The 17,755-nt window shown below is 31.7% G+C and overlaps 1 protein-coding gene and 1 long non-coding RNA gene across 8 annotated transcripts; one reads left to right on the forward strand and one right to left on the reverse strand.

Moving 5' to 3' along the window:
• The first annotated feature begins 242 nt into the window (after window positions 1-242).
• LOC117235665 (nucleolar complex protein 2 homolog) lies at window positions 243-15,464 on the forward strand. 7 transcript variants are annotated; one of them, XM_033497916.1, is made up of 14 exons: window positions 243-493; window positions 627-798; window positions 1,557-1,795; window positions 1,899-2,011; window positions 2,113-2,222; window positions 2,297-2,454; window positions 2,535-2,759; window positions 2,856-3,044; window positions 3,134-3,253; window positions 3,327-3,458; window positions 3,700-3,915; window positions 4,338-5,589; window positions 7,973-8,228; window positions 9,647-9,732. In XM_033497916.1, exons 2-12 carry the CDS (start codon window positions 648-650, stop codon window positions 4,839-4,841), a joined length of 2,157 nt encoding a protein of 718 aa, XP_033353807.1. In that variant the 5' UTR covers window positions 243-493; window positions 627-647; the 3' UTR covers window positions 4,842-5,589; window positions 7,973-8,228; window positions 9,647-9,732. The 7 variants fall into 7 exon arrangements, with proteins under 7 accessions (XP_033353807.1, XP_033353808.1, XP_033353806.1 ...); XM_033497917.1 differs by having other exon boundaries at window positions 644-798; window positions 4,338-5,593; XM_033497915.1 differs by having other exon boundaries at window positions 644-798.
• On the reverse strand, window positions 11,551-17,696 carry LOC117235672. The gene is made up of 3 exons (XR_004493714.1): window positions 17,370-17,696; window positions 11,863-11,996; window positions 11,551-11,783 (listed from the first exon to the last, which is right to left on the reverse strand). It is a non-coding gene; the product is annotated as an uncharacterized LOC117235672 (long non-coding RNA).
• Window positions 17,697-17,755: the final 59 nt, after the last annotated feature.

Raw genomic sequence — 17,755 nt, forward strand, 5'->3', positions numbered from 1 at the left:
CAAACATTTAGTAGTAAATTTTCTTAATTTTTAATTCAAATATTACGAGTTATTATAAATGCATCTGCATTAGGCGAACTCGAATGGAATAATAATTTTACAAGTACAAAGAGGTAATAAATAATTACTTCCCGTCCTTCGTAAAATGAATTTATTTATTTTTTCTATTGTTTATTCGTATTGAAGATGTATTATTAGATATCTCTGTTGCGATGATAATTTTAGAAAAAAGATTTTTTTTAAAAGATACCTCCTCGTCCAGTCGATAAAGATCATTGAAAGTACTTGATGATAGGGATGGTTTCTATTTTATCAACATCAAAAGTTATATCAGATACCTACAATTACCAATATTACATGTTGTGTTATTGATTTACCAAGTTATGCACGTGGGAAGTTGAAGTAATGTTTAAAACGAGCTAGAATCGTAAACATTTTAATCTAAAAACCAAAAATACCATATAACATAAATAAACAGTATTCTCATTTTCTGGTACGTATCATATATTTTATAAGAACATAATATCAAACTAAGAAAATAGAAATAGAAGTTTTATAGGTTATATTTATTGTATCAATATTATTTCTTGACATTCATTTGTACATATGTATAAACTTATGTTTAGCTCGTTTCTGCTTGCAGTTAAATGATGAAGATAAAAAAAGAAAAATCTGTGAAGGGAAAAACAAAAAAGCTTGTTACAAAGAAGAGAAAGCAATTAAAAGATGCAACTATGGATGACTTCTTTAATCAAACTTTTGAGGACGAAATAAATGGCAATGATAATAATGAACAAGGTACTAATGAATGAAAGAAACAATTAAATCAAGTAAATAGTCAACAGCGTTTTTATATCATTTTGGTTCAAAATATCCAAAATCATACATTAACCTCAAAGATACATTTGAAACTTGGGCATGGGTGAAACAATTACTTTAAAACATTGATAAATATTTTGATTTATAATTATGAATAATCCATGAAAATTAGATATATCAAAATATGTGGGATTAAAGGGAATTTAAATTTGAATTATATAAGGACGATACGTGTGTGACACGTGAATAATTTGCATATATTAAATTATAAATATTGTGTCAATTTTTTAATAATGATTTTGCAACGATACTTTATTTTGTGGTTATGACTCTGATCGAATGTTTGTGTAAGTTAAATAACTTTAAAGAAGGAACAAGTAAAAATTTTCTGTGCTGTAGGTAATTAACTATAAAGACATAGTGTCTGTATCTTTTGTACTTAAGTATCCTTAGTAATGTGCAAAAAGAACTTTTTTTATATATGTATAACATCTCTGAAAAATATAACATACTATAATTTGGTTTAATTTTAATCATTAACGTATTTTGCAACCATGTGTTATACGTACTTAACTTTTGAAAAAGCTTATGCATTGGATATATTATAAAAAAAGGTGATATCTATAAAACATATAATATATGTAATATATAATTGAAAAAAGATATTACTTTATTTTCTTCAGAAGTCGCAAAAAATTATATTTTATTTATGCAGAATTTTATATATTATACGATAGGTGAAAATACCTATGAAGATGATGCTGGAAGTAGCGAAAGTGACATGGATCCAGTAGAACATAAGAAGTCTTTAATGAGATTGAAGGATACAGATCCTGAGTTTTATAAATATTTAAAAGAAAATGATAAAAATCTTTTAGAATTTAATATATCAGACGAGGATGATGATATTAATAATGATGATAAATCTTCATTAAATGAATTAGATACAAAACATATACCTAGTAGTCGTTTAGAGGTATGAAAATGAAATATCTCCATATATTAACGAAACCAGAACTATTTGATATAAAAAATAAGAGGGGATAGAAAAATATTATTTTATATGTATAAAATTTCAGGTTGCTAGCGATGAGAGTGATTATGAAATGGATCAAGGTAGTGAAATAAGGGACAAACGAAAAATCACATTGAAATTATTAAAAACATGGCAAGAAGACATTCAAAAAGACAAGTACTGTCTTATATTATTAAATCATTTTATACCACTATTAATTAAACTGGTTGCATTAGTTTGTATATACGTACTATATGCGTCTGTATATAACTTTCCAGATCATCTAAAACGATTAAATGTGCTGTAGAAGCTTTCCATGCCGCATTACACACTGTAGCTGAATCTGCTGATCCACAATTATTACAATATAAAGTAGAGGGTGGTGCAGGTTGGTTTTTTTAGCATTCAATATTAATATTGAATAAATGTATTTTCTACTTCAACAATTAAAATATTTTTTAGTGTTTAATGAAGTTGTACAACTGTGTATACTGTATTTACCGGGTGCATTTAAGCGTTATTTAAAACTGAGTTCGGAAACTCAACCTCACATTCATAAGCTTAAACGGTTTGGAAAAGTAAAAAATATTCTCAAGTCATATTTAACAGATTTAATTAAGGTAAATACCATTACTACTATTTAAACATTGAGCATGGTGGATTTTAATCATTGTAGCTATATATGTGTATTTATTTATAGATTTTACAAAATGTAACGTCGTCTAATATTCTCACAATCCTTTTAAAACATTTACATCAAATGTTACCATATACACAGTCATTTTCATCATTAACTAAGCCATTATTGAAGATTTTGTTGAAATTTTGGTCAACTGGGGAAGAGTCTGTGCGTGTTGTTTCTTTTTTGAGCATATTACGTATTGCGACCAGCAATCAAGAATCTGTTTTAGAAATATTATTTAAGGTAAAAATAGAATTTTAATACTATATTGGTATTTATAATATATATAATAAAAATATAGCGAGGTACAGTTAACATTTTTGAATTAATATGTTGCAGACGATGTATGTAAAATATGTTGAAAATTCTAAATTTGTATCCCTCACAACTTTACCTGCAATAAATTTTATGAGACATTCTTTAGTTGAAATATATTTGCTTGATAGTAATTTAGCTTACAATCACGCTTTCTTATATATTAGACAGCTAGCTATCCATTTAAGAAATGCTATGACTTTAAAAAAAAAGGTAATAATATTTACAGTAAAATACTATATATACTTTTCTGTTAATATTATGTTTTATTAATAAATCAATCTATATCTAATGCATTGCAGGAACATTTTCAAGCTGTGTACAATTGGCAGTACATAAATTCATTGAGATTTTGGTCAGAATTGATAAATTTATCAAAAAGTGATTCCATGTTACATTCACTTTTATATCCTCTTGTACAAGTGTGTATTCTTATTTTCAATGTTATAATTTTTTTTATCAATCAAGTATTTAACATGTATTATGTATTTACAGATTATCATAGGAACTATCAAAGTAATACCAACGCCACAATATTATCCCCTGAGATTTCACTGTTTACAAATGTTAATAGATATTTCTAGAGAAACTGGAACATTTATACCTGTATTACCATTTTTATTAGAGGTATGATGTGTTAAAGTATTTTGTCAGAAAAGATGAAAAATAATTTTAGGAATCAATTGTATTATTTTGATAAATAACGCAAATATTTAGTTGGAAGCACTAATTTCATCGTTTAACAAAAACATTTTCCATTTTTTTCATTTAAAACCCTTATTTAAATGTATATGAATCCATTTATAATTGACGTCACTATAACAATATTTAAATCTTTTGTATATTATAAGATTCTTTATGTTTGCAGATATTAAATTCCTACGATTTTAATAAGAAACATAAGGCAGTATCAATGAAGCCAATACCCTTCATTTGTATCTTAAGGATGTCCAAATCCCAATTACAAGAAAATGGTTTTAAAGACAATGTTATTGATTCAATATATAAGCTTATCTTAGAGAATGCTGCTAAAGATAGTCATACAGTATATTTTCCTGATTTATATATACCATGTATAATACAGGTAAGTCAATTATTTATATTTGAATAGATGGTATAATTAAATAAACGAAATTATACTATTATACTATAAATAAACTAAAATTAATATTGTCCGTTGTTAATTATGGATGTTTTCATTTAATGAAGTGATAAAGTATAATTGTAGTATGTATACTATATACATAGTAGATAATGAAGATATTAAAAGCTTGAAGCACTGATTTGATACTCATATTGAAATTTAAGAATTACATATACACAACATGGTAATATCCATAAACATTTCAGAACTCAATAGTACGTACTGTATCTATATGTTCTTATTTTTATCGAATGAACGTTGACAGTATTAATGTTAATTCACTCGTTATAATCGAACTTTTTTCATATTAATGCAAATATGACACTTCGAACGGAAATTTTACACGCTTGTTTTGTTTCTAGCTAAAGGCATTTTTAAAGAAATGTCACATAGCAAACTATTGTAGAAAAATGAAACAGCTGTTAGATAAAATTGCGGAAAACAGGAAATATATCGAAACAGAACGTAATAAAACCGCAATTGATTTAAAAAATATGCAGGAGATAACGAACTGGGAGAACAAGATAAAAGTGCAAGGTACATCGTTATCGAAATTCTATGAATCTTGGATAAAAATCCACCAATCTCAGAAACTTAAACTACTTACGAAGAACGAAGATATCGCTGAATATAGTTTACCAACTATCAGAAAATTAAAGAAAGGCATAGAAGATAAAGAAGAAAGCAGCGATGAGAGTGAATTTGATATGAGGATAAAATCCGATGAGAGAAAGTCTGATGAAGATGAGAAACATTCTAGACCAAAAAGGAAAAAGCTGAAAGTTAGCAAAGCCATTAAGGATATTGACCTACCTAAAGAAAATACAGATATCGTGCAAGATATCAATAGTGACGATTGGGATTAAATGTAATTAATTTTACATGTATATGACAATAAATAGATATCAGTTTTAATTTTATAAACGAAGTGATACTTTTTCAGAATTCAATGTATCGTATAATAAATGTTCTTATAGTTCTAAATAACGAAAAAAAAATTACATGATTATTAATCTAAAGTTAACAACAATATACTTTTATTAATTTAAATGTGTATTATTCCAAAGATATATTTCAATCTTCTAGGTATAAATTTTATTACGAGATAGATATTTGACGTTTAACATACGGCCGTTTCAAATAGAAAAACAGATTATCATTTATCCGAGATATCTCTCGTCAGGCAATTTTTCGGCTTCTATCGTTTATTGCATATCGATAACGTTTATTATGATAAAGTGATAAAATTGTTTAAGAGAAATTGTGACGGTATTGAATAGGTGCTATAACTTATGTGGTGTACAGCAACAGCCACTGATTTCTAAGGTGTCGCTTTCTGATAGTCTATTTTTACCGAAGACGACTCAAGGCAGTCGGGAAGTTGGTATAGCGACGGCTAGGCGCTATTATAAAGCATCCTGTGCTTATGCAGTAATTCATTCAAGTGAACCTTACAGATAAGAAAAAAAAATTTGAAGGAAGAAGAATCATAGTGTTTCGATTGTTAAGAAACAAAGGTAGAAGCGACGAGGGAAGCTTGACCAAGCATCGAGCTTGTCCTTCGAACGATTGAGCATTTGGGCGACTCCATTGGAAGAGGATTCGGTTACGTATGTAGGTGAATCGAAAAAAAAGCAAATGTTTATCGAACGATGTAGCTGGAGCGTGAAATTTTCCGTCACGTTTGCAAGAAATTTATGATAATCTGTTTGATATAAAAATAAATATCTGTTCCGCGTTCGGTTTCTTTGCCATAAGTCTCGGGCATGAATGAGCCAGTACCGGACGATGCTGGTGACCGCTAGCCACTAAGTGCCGCGCTGACGAAGTTGCCGCGGTTGTGTGTGCCTAACCGGCCAAGTCCGTGCGTGCCAGGGAACATTTTGTAAGATGCGATTTTGTCTTTCATGGCGAGGGAGCCTTCGTCGTGAGATTCGTTCACTTTCCGTACAGTCCACTTCGTTCGGAGTATAGTACGCTCGCGGGTTACGTAAATTCGCAAAAGAATTGTCGCGAAAAGGGAAACCGCCTCAAGATAAGGAGGAAAGGAACGAGCGAACTGTGCATAGATCGTCGAAATGAGGAGGGCACCGTTCGATAAGTAAATTTTCATTTCCTTCTTTCTTTTCGAAAGGCAATTAGGAAGAAATAGAAAATTAGCGAGAAAAAAAGTTTCTCATCGCGTTCTTACTTTTTGTGAAAGTTTTGGGTTATATCCTGCGACGGAAATGTAATATCAGACAAACTGTGCTTAATCGTGCGATGCTTCGATGATTAAACAGGCAACGTATCGCTTGAGACCCTTTTTTGGAGTCTTTAAAGTCTGAAGTATACGGAATTTTAAATAATATCACTTTAAGTATCAATGGTTAACGTCAACCATTGGTAAATTTCTTTATATTCCTAAGGATAGTGGAAAAATATTTTAATTACATAATATTAAGAAACGATAAGTAATATCGTTAATCGTAGAAAATTTGTTCTTCACATATAATTGACAATAAAAAATTCTTTGAATTGAACATTAGCATTATTTTCGATCGATGGGGATATTCCCTTCGATAATTCGTTCAGTTTTAAAACACTCGAACTTCTGCCGAATAATCTATTTAAAGCAACAGATCGATCACGTTATTCGTAGTTAGAATGTTAAAACGGTAATATTATTTGAAGTTATAAAAGACGTTAAATTGGAAAAATTTTCTACAGCGTCTCAAATACATTTTTACATGTTTCCGAAGGAATTACCATCTGACGTTAATTGAGAATAATTCGTGTTATAGGTTTTATAGAAATACAGTAATTCGTTTTAATTATTTCCTATCGTATCGATATTGTAAAAAAATACAAGTCGGAATTAAAATTATGCAGTATTATTCAAACACGAAATATAATAAAAGTTCGACGATAAATGAAACAATCGAACGGAAGTACTTTATCGGTCATTCGTTAATATTAATAAATTCTAATTAACATTTATATTTACGAATGCAGCGTTGATAAAGCTATTTTTCTTACGACTAAATTATCTACAATCTTCTACTAACAACTTTCTTTCGACTCTTACCTTATATTTTATACTACGATATTTGAGCTTTTATAAATATTAATTGATTCACTTCTTCTAAGTTTACAATTAGTCTTGATTTGTCTAAATATTTTTTCGATTAACTTGCTTTCTAATAAATACAGCACTGGTAGTATACCCCGAACGCAAACGCTCGAACTGTTACTGCGTATTACGTTACAACAGATAAATTTAGCATTTCTTTTGCACAGAACCTTATTGTACCGCTGCCAATACTGCAACGCGGAATTAATTGGCTGCTTGGAAGAGAACCAATTTCCTTCGATAAGAAATCGGATTTATCCGATGTCATATATATATATACATCGGATTTGTTGTCGATACTTTTTTTTACATTTGTGTACTTAATTTCTTGAAAGACGTTTCGTTCAAATAATATCATTTACGAGATGAATTCTCGTTGAATCTTGCACAGTTTCGCTTTTCTTTCTTCTTTTATAAATACGTATTACGCATAATTTTACTAACTGTACGCTGTGTCTTGATTAATCGGAACCATTGAGCCGATCTTTGTACTAAAATATTTTAAGTTAAGTAACATTTCAAGTAGAAAGTGCTATTACGTTCGTTTTAAACATACGTACAAATTATATACTGTGATATTTATGATTTGTATAATCTTTTATACGTTATTATATTTCTCAATTGTCAAAATAATATCATTTAAAATTTACGTTACCACTCGTTATGGAAAAAAAAAACGATTGTTTATTTCGTACCAGAAATGAAGCTTTAAAATTCAATTTCCATTTGACAGTGAAACTACGTCAAAAGTAGTTACGAGAGTAATATCAATATATTTTCTATTCTATTGATTTTCAAAGATCGATTTATTATAAGAAAGCAAAGTATATAGCGAAGATTGAACGGTTTGCGCGAAAACAGACTAAACAGTTACCATTTCGGCAGACACAATAACACGAAGCGGAACGTTTTGAGCAACACGTACGGTTCGTACAGAGTCGCGTCTGAAAATTCAAAGGATGCAGAGTACCAGTACAGTGTGAATTACGGTAATTTACAAGGAAACAATTACCTGCAACGAAGCGTCTCCGCGGACAATGTTGTAATACGTTCCCGTGGTTTTAAGCCCTCTGATAGGCACGATCCTGTGAAGAGGAACTTTCTCGAGCATCTTACTTCGAAAATACTGCATTTCGATATGGTGAGTATGTATATTGTATTTACCTTGTGATCACTGAAACTAAGTCTTTGGTATGTTTGCACCACGGATAAGATTCTTAAGACTAATAATAGCAATTAATATTTGATTCTTTAAATATGAATTAGCTTCGTGTTAAGCACAGCGATGATAAGCGATACATTTACAAATATTTACGTTGAATTCTCTTTCTCCTCTGTTCCTCGTTCTTTCTCTATTACAAATCATTTACATTTTACCATTGACAAATTACGTTTTATGCCTTGATCACAAAAGCAATCAAGATTTTACGACTCATAAATTGCCCTATTTAATGTAAAATTAAACTAGAATTTTTCGGAAAGTTTATTTATTTATTTAGGATTAAGAATATTCATTTGTTATTTAAACAGACGCGTTTGTCTCTTTATACTCACTTTGTGTTCACTTTATATTCACTTTATTTTGTATTACAAAACATGATCGCCCAACGATTAACATTTCAAGATAAACGAGATTCTTTCGTACTTGCGAGACATTTGATGGTTACTTTTCCGGATAATATTTATACATGTATATATACGTACTATTTAGTGAATATGGAATTAACCTATAATAACTTTGTGACCGTGGCTCTGTAAACTTGCCCAGTTTGTATTCGTCAGCTTGTTTACATCCATTTTATCTCTTTAAAATTACTCTATTACAAATGCAGTTCGTTTCATCAGATATGTACGTTTTAAGATGCGTAACTCTGGATTAACGAATATACAATATATATACATATATGTAGTTTCATTTAGACTATTAAAATTACAAATAATTAATTAATCCCTTGCAAAGGAATAACTCTGTGTATCAAACTTTAGTTGTAATATTTCTAAATGTAATATCATTTACTCTTATAAATTTTGATACTAATCATACATTTTATTATACATATATTCAAAGTATTAATTTCTTATGAGTAACCTTTATTAAAATATTATATGAAATACATATTAATATAGAATAACTGCGCTAAAGTAAGAATTGTGAAAATAATAATATATGTACTATGCAAAAATCTGTTTGCAACAAGGTTTCACGGAAAATGCCAAGAATGCATTCACTTAGCTAAAACGCATTCAACTGTCAACAATGTGAAGTTTCTATTAAATAGGCGGGACAGAAACTTAAAGTAGGAAAAGCGAACGTTTGCTTTCGTTGTAATTTATTCGATATAATCTGATGATAAGAATTCCAAACAATTAGCGATCTCTATACTAACACAGATCTATATACTAACATACTATATAGATAATACTATTGTAATGTATTATACTGTACGTTACTCTTATTGTATTTATATATTCCCAGTACTTTTTAAACCATTTTTAGATTTATATAAACTTTTTTATTTTTCAATATTTTTATTAAACCGACTTACTTTTATTTCGAAGGAGAGCAATGGAAGTACACCGGTCAATTTGCAGAAATTACTCACACCCGCCGCAGATTCTCAGGGAATTATGCAATCCAAAAATAGTAAGTTGCCAAAAAGATACAAAATATTCGTATATTAAATTTTAACAGATAACGTTTATACTGTACGTAATATCTTTAAGTCGTCGTGTTATAATCGATAATAAATATACAAAATTTTCTGCACGTAGGAAAAATGTTTGCGTCTTCGTATTTTTATGCGCCGTCGCATCCGACAGTTGAGGATCAAGTTGAGCTTGCCCGACGAATTTCGCATTCGTTGAGCGATGTAAAAAATATGAAAAGTAAAGGTCAATCTATGTATGTGAACAGAAAAAAACGATCGGTCAAATGGATCCACGACGGCAATGGTAAGTACGTGTATACCGTACGTATATGCGTGTAACGATTGATAAGTTGAATTTGATGAACAACACCCCCTTTCAGCCCACATCTATGCGCGATACGTTGCGAATATCTATAAATCTTATTAAAATTTGTTTCAATTGTCTAAATCGATGAATTACAGGTGTAGAAGACGCAGAAGAGCCTTTGATACCTGTTCATAGAGTAAGTGGTGTGTGTTCGAAATTGCAGTGCGTATTTTTACATACATACTTTTCGTGACGTTTATAATGAAGTAACAAACGTCATTTCGATAGATATATCAGCTAAATACGTATATACCTCGAATATTCGTTACTCGCTGTGCGATCAATAAATTCTTACATTTCAGAAATGTAAAAAATTGCGTTGCACATTCGGTGATCTAAAAACGTGAAAAACAACAAAGTAACTTCCACTTGGTTTCTGTAGCTTAGCAAATCCACTGTACAAATATATAGTATTCAATACAAATTTAAAGATTGTATTGAATTGCTTAAATTTATCTTTAGCGCGGTTGACTTTATACCTACTTGATTAATGCGGAATTTCTTTCACGTAAAAAATTAACAGACGTATATCTGTCGAGAGATCAACTTTCTTCTTTCTAATATTTCTACAACTCTGTTTATGTGACATGTAATTTTACGAATATTTACTGTAAATTGTGTTTGAAATATCTATCAAAATGAAACTGGTTAGCGAGATGTAGATATGCAAGGGAACGCTCGTTTCTACGGTTTCGATATATTCCTTGCAAAAGTATTCCTTTCTGTTTTTTCTCATTAACAAACTGAAATCATATATGTATATGTGTACCATAATATCATTGTACTCGCTAATATATCAATACTGTGCACAACTGTACCTAATTGAAAATGTTGTTTCGATAGGAGAAAATTCCTCTAAAATGCATGATGAACCCACATGGAAAAGTGTTGGATATACACGGTATTCAAGCTTTGGGAGAAGAAGTGAATATCGAACCAGTACCGAAGAACCCTGAGAAACTCTTTGATATTGTTCGCGATTTAAACAATCAAAGAGGCCGTGGTAATTTACACGTATTAACGGTTTTATATCGTTAGATCTGTCCGAATCAATGATGTTCTATTACGCTTTCGAAGAAACATCGTTTTTCAATGTGTATAATCGATTTACAGGTGCTGAAATATTTGCGAAACGTAGGAAAAGATCTGAAAAATGGGTCGTAGACAAAGATCAACCACAGATACCGAGCACTCCTGGTATGCCGAAAATGTATCCGGGTAAACCGGTAAGGTTTATACTTTTGCAAACAACATAGCGCGTTAAAATAAACGAAACAGACGTTAAACGAAATTGAATTTCAATTAATAGGAGATGAATGGCAGTTCGAAGTTTACAACTCTACCTCCTCTTACATCTATAGTACCTGAGCCAGCCGTTGAAAAATCATTTTATAATCCTTTTACCGTGGATTTGTCTTTAGATGATACAAATCCACCTGCAACAGGTACGCAACTTTCGAACAAAGATATATCTTCTTTATTCTACTACGCAATCTAGTTGGCTCGTTTCTATTTGGCAACGCTCCACGCTATTTTCTCGTTTGTTCGAATTGTTTTCGCATCATGAGCAAATATCTAACAATTTCCAAGGACTTAAGTTCGAGGTAAACTACTTCGTATCTATTTCTGGTCTGTCTAAGCTCTTCTACTCTCTCAATCTTGCTTTACTTTCCATGCAATTCTACAGATTAAATTACGATATAGCCGACTAAAAAAACTCGTTCTAAGACATTAAAACGATCAACGTGTTCTATACGTACCTGCGAGTCGATGTTAGACGCGTCTGCTTGAGATTTGTCTAAGGTTCAACAACCTGGATGACTTCAATTGGCAAACGACATCGATGTTATTCAATCGATGCGAAACTACCGTCGCGTTCTTTTTAGTTGTATATCTAAAATAAACAACTATTTGTACATCGGTGCCAACCGATCGAAGCTAACTAGACGCGGGTTAAAGCGCGTTTACGCTCAATTTTCCTAAACTTTTCTAAGCGGTTATAGTTACGTGTCAAACGATTGATTCTCGGTAACGTTAAGGCGTCGAATCTAATTAACCGAAAATGTCTTAGAAATCGAAAAACGAAGCAGAGTTTTGTACGTTTTAACCATCAGAGTTTCCTGCAAACGTTCCAGGCCGAAATCAATATCGATGTAACGGTAAAGAGTGCAACCACCAGACCGAAGTGAAAAAGATTTATCTGAGAGAAGTAGCCGTTGGCACTGACAATGACTTCCCTCTTGACAAATCTCGATCGTCGATAGTTGAGAAATCACGTCGAATCACTTTCGAACCTGATACCGAACAACGTAACATCTATCACGGCAGGAATAGCGTTAACGAGAATACATCATCGATCGCTACTAACAGACGCAATCACAATTATAGCAAAGCTTCGCTGAATAAATCTAATTTTTCTAACACGCAGCACGCTACTAACAAAGAGATGAAAAATTATATGAAAGAACAACGGATCACAGAGTGTGTGAAGAGCACGATTAGCGACAAGGGCAAGTTCGTGAATAATCGGCAAGAAATCGATAACGAAGAGAGCGAGTACACGCCGGTTCCGGTCAAACAGTTGATACAAGAGTTCGAGAAAACATGTAGACCGATTCTGCAATACAAACAATTCAGTCCGAAGGTTATCCCAATTATACGACAATCTCCTCTCGATAACGATATAACGCGATTTTTTGACACGCAAAATTCCGTTAAATACAACAACGAGGAAGAACATAGGAGGTGAGATAAAATGCCATTTAAATTTCGATGCTCTTTCCTTTTATTTCCTGTACAACGTTTTCTTTTCGATTCGCGCGTTATGTGCTTTCTTGGTATCTTTGAACTTGATGCCATTCTCATCGTTTTAATCGTTCTTGTAATGTCTCACATTGAAATATGATTGCACACATGTATGCGTAAAAATAAGCAAATGCTTGCAAGCATCAAGTATAAGTAAAATACTACATTTATACTATTTATGCATAATGTTCTACCAGTAGTAAATTACCAATCTGTTCAAAGGTATAAGCGATTCTCAATTCTTTAATTTAATTTTGTTCTATCGGAATAGAGTTTCACTTATTGAATTTTAACTGAACATTGGTCGCACGGAATTGCAATATCATTTTAATTGATTACAACGCAGAATAACCGAGCGACAAAGATACAAGGAACTCGTAAAGCTTCAAGACCACTGTAACAATGGTTACGTGTCTACCGATGATACAGAATACACGACCGACGAAACCGACTCCCAGATGAACGATTACAGCGAAGAAATAATCTACCGAGAAAAATCGGAGTCCTCGAGTATGATGAACGGCGATCAAGAATATTCGTCGACGTATCGCGAAGAGTGTTCCAGTCGACGTCGATCTGTTACTTCCGAGGAAGTAGAAAACTTCTGCAACAACGGTGACGGGAAGTTTGTGAATACAGAGTCGGAAGTGCCTGTGGAAGCGAAGTCGTTGTTACTCTCGATGATAGCTTCCCAAGAAGATATTTTGGAAACTATTAAGCACTTGCGCAGCACACCTGTTCTCGACAACTTATTGCATGGCGTTTCGCCGGACTGTAAATTCACTGACATCTGTTCGGATGTAGGCAAGTTTAACTCGCATGCGCTTCTACTTTCTTGTAACAACTAACTATTTATATTTTACGCCTGTTTCGCGAATATTCATCCTTGGGCTACCAACGCTAGATAAAATATTATCCCGGGCAGTAAATAGCGAATAGCCAGTTTTACTTTAGATCGTACATGTAATTGTAAAAGTGGAATATTTTATTTGTCGAGGAAAGCTTCTAGAATAGCGTTTAAAGCTTGTGTTCTATCCGAAGGATACTAAAAATATCGGGATTTTATTTCAAAGTATTTCATTAATTCTAGTTTATTCTCTATCCATTCACGGGCAATGAATATTTGTATTATCTCTGGAAATATCAATGTACTATCTTTGTTAGTGTAAATGTTTTTTCAGTTTCTTGGTATTTGACTCGTGGAAAAATCCAATGACGATATTGCTGACAGCGATCGAAGAGAATATCGAAAAGTTTTGCCTCCGCTTGAATGAAAGGAACGAACGTGAGGACACGTCTTGACGAAACAACAGTGAAAAGAAACTTTTAGTTTTTACTTTTGAAGTTACATACCTTCCTTCGCGGCAAACTCCACCTGTTCGTCACAGCTGAAACGCGAATCTTTCAAGTGTTGTTTTAGTTTCGAAAACTGAAAATCATTAGGTGCCAAGTCTTGACTGTATGGTACACGCGGAACCACTGAAAAGCCAAAGCGTTGAATTGCATCTTTTGTCGTTACACTCATTCACATCGAACACGCATTCCCATCGAGATAAACTAACAAAAATGCTTAATAATGCACATGCCAGCACAGCTACGACGAAGTGGAGATATCGTACGATTAGAAAGAAGTTGTTTTATCTGGATTCTGAAACATCACAACGGAGGCAAAACTTTGTTAGTCTGCCCTCGTGTATAGTTCAAACTGCTCCGTAGTTACATGTTTGGTACAAAAGCGATCGAAGAGGAATGTATAATTTTTGTAAATTTAATCTATTCATTTTCAGGTAAAAAGCTTTACGAAAGTGATACCTATACAGGACCAAAACTCGCTAGCGTTCACAACTTAGCCAATTATAATACGGCACCTCGAGGCTGGGATCAGTCATTGACATATTATCGGCCGATTAAATTTGAGAAACCGCAAGAAATTGTTTATTCTGATTTTTAGTGATAACTTGAATAATTACAACGTTATATAGACGGGTACGTATCAACTTTACAACTTAAATTCCAATTTTATTTAAAGGGGCAGCTAATTTTTAATTCAGAGAGTCTAACTGAAAATTATTTTCTTTTTTACAGAAAGCAAACATACAAAGATTGCAGAACTGATTTTCAAATTTCGCGTTACACATCATTTGAACTTTTTTCCCTTGTTTATAACGAAGTTACTGTTTCTTTTCATTTTTTTCTTTTTTCCTTTTTTCGTTTTTGATTTTGTCAGATGCAAGATAACGTTGATGAAAATGATTGTCGTAAATAATGAAGGAAATTCTGCACTAGAAAATTGTGCGGTACAGACATATTACATACATATATATATATGTGTGTGTGTATATATATTATATAATATATTGTGTATGATATATTATATAAAAATATATATATATACACATATATATACGTATCTTGAAGCTTCGTTTTGCTTGATATAGCTATACATACATATATATGTCCCATTATTCAGATGTTGATCCTTATTTATGCTTCCAGCAGTGTTATTGCATTTTACTTTATAATATTGCGTAAATAAATGTTGTTTTCATAACAGTAAGGTGTATTTTGAATATTTCACATACTTTTTTTCGATAACGATTTGTAATTTTGAAAAATCTCAAATACCTTGTATTACTTTCTAATTATTTGATCAACCGACTGTTATAATAAAATTATTTTGTACAAGATTTTCTGCGTTTTGTCTAACTACGTTTTTCATTAACATATGAGAATACCGAATAATACGAGATTATCGTAGTTGTAATGATAAAGTAGGTAAATTCTGTTTCAGGAATCAAAGAAGATTTCTCATAATTTCTGCATTAGTTTTCGATTATCTTCTTATACGAACGAGTATACGATTCTTTTGTTTTACTGCGAGTTGATTGATCTTATTCCCATTCGACGTATTCTTGCGAAGACCAAGTTTATAACGTTCTTATTAATTTTATAATTTGAAGAAACAAAGATATTTCGTTTACACGTACTTGGCTAACCTAAAAATTCCGAGTCAAATAATTTTTCTAATAAATCGATACGAGTTTGTCGATTACATTCATCTTTATTTCACTGTTCGCTTTAATCGAAATGTCAATGAGTAAAGAAATCGATGGACGTGTCACTGTAAGGTATATTTTGGTAAATATCGTACATTTCACAGTCGCGTTTACATCGATAACAAAATTTCAACTACTTGTTATTGTTTAAACGTAATGTTATGAAATTCTGATTTTCTTGTTTAAATATCTAACGTCCTGTAATTTTTATCGATACCATTGATAACGCATATATAGTGTATCATAGAATTGTATGCTCGTTGTAACGATAGCTACGCTGATTTTTGCATAAGTGCAATTGGGACGAACGTTACTGGTAACGCTGCAATTAATTATAGTACTATTTATAACATTTATTATTGACAGCATGCATGTATCTGAAAGATAAGATACACGTATAGCGATACATTTAAATTTATTCCTATACACGTATAAAATTGTTTATTCTTAATACGGCAAATTTTATAAGATACCGAAAAATATGACAAGACGAAGAAACAGAACATCAAAATTGACTAAATTTGAAGCGTAAATTCATATACGTAGTAATAAATATGTACGTATATAGTACCATTTCCACTCAGCTTTTCTAGATCGTGTTGTTACTGCTTACTATGGTAATTTTACAATTTTTGTCCCCCTTTTATCTCGCTGATCTACATACAGTAAGTTGTTTCTAGTACATTTACACAATTGTACGCTAATGGCAATGAACGAAGCAAAGTTTTCAAGTTTTAATTAATTTTGCAAAAAGGAGTAAGCTACTAAGGAGTTGAAAAATCCGTGGTACCAATATTAAGACTCGAAATAACATATTGTACCGCAGAACACTTTATTATCTATTATACATATGTATTATATATATTATATTTATGTTTATCTTTATCCTCGTGGATTAGATCTGTTGGTCGTTATTACATTAAATATAGTTAGATAACGAAACACGATATGATATGTATGCGCGATGCGAATCTATAATTTTCAAACGAAGACGAACACTTAATCGAACACGAAAATATTCTGTTTATCGTTCTTTAGCTAGTAAACACTTGAAGCATCCACGACTTTTATATGACAGATTATTTGTACTTCACTTTTTTCATAATAACTATATACCATTCCTTTATGGGGATAAGACAACGTAGAACTAAAATATCCAACAACGGATACTAAATATGCCGCGTTATATTCACGGGTATAATGAAAAGTATCGTTTAAGAGGCAACGCGATTACAGGAAAATAATTTATGGATAACCGAAAAGAAAATTCTAGAAACCACAACTTGGAAATGTTCTTTTCAATCTAAAATTACGCGTACTTCGATATTTGTGCACTCGTAGCACCACTCGTGGTACACTCATGCACCAGACAAGCAACTTATTGTACGAATCAAACAAGTACTTACGGTATTTGTACGCTTGCATGGTAAAAGAGATTTCTTCTTTGAATACTTGTTAAACACTAGCAACAAGTTTCCTTGCAACATTTCTATTACAATAAACGATTACATTGTACTTTCTTAACGTAATAAAGCGTATAGAAATAGCACTTGAACGAATCTTTCGTTCCGTGAATCGATCCGACTGCGAACAAAGTTTATTTTATATTATATTGATATAGAACTGTATTGCGCTCCTGCATCATTTATTTATTGCTACGTAAACGTAACACAGATAGTAGCTGGAAAAGCCGAGACTCGTTGGATATTTTCGTTGTTTTATATGTGTGTAGAAGCCGGCAAACGATCGGCAGTAGCAGACTATGTATCTCGTATGTTTGACGCAATCGCAG

The sequence above is a fragment of the Bombus vosnesenskii genome, unplaced genomic scaffold (genome assembly GCF_011952255.1).
Source record: "Bombus vosnesenskii isolate JDL3184/JDL3185 unplaced genomic scaffold, Bvos_JDL3184-5_v1.1 scf7180000013319, whole genome shotgun sequence".
Classification (NCBI taxonomy): Eukaryota; Metazoa; Arthropoda; class Insecta; order Hymenoptera; family Apidae; genus Bombus; species Bombus vosnesenskii.

Bases quoted from the DNA above. Each gene is read 5' to 3' on its own strand.
- LOC117235665 (XM_033497914.1), top strand. From the start codon at position 6,054: ATGAGGAGGGCACCGTTCGATAA. The intron at 6,077-7,972 runs GTAAATTTTCAT...CCATTTCGGCAG, and splicing joins AGGAGGGCACCGTTCGATAA to ACACAATAACACGAAGCGGA. The intron at 11,106-11,215 runs GTAATTTACACG...ATCGATTTACAG, and splicing joins AAACAATCAAAGAGGCCGTG to GTGCTGAAATATTTGCGAAA.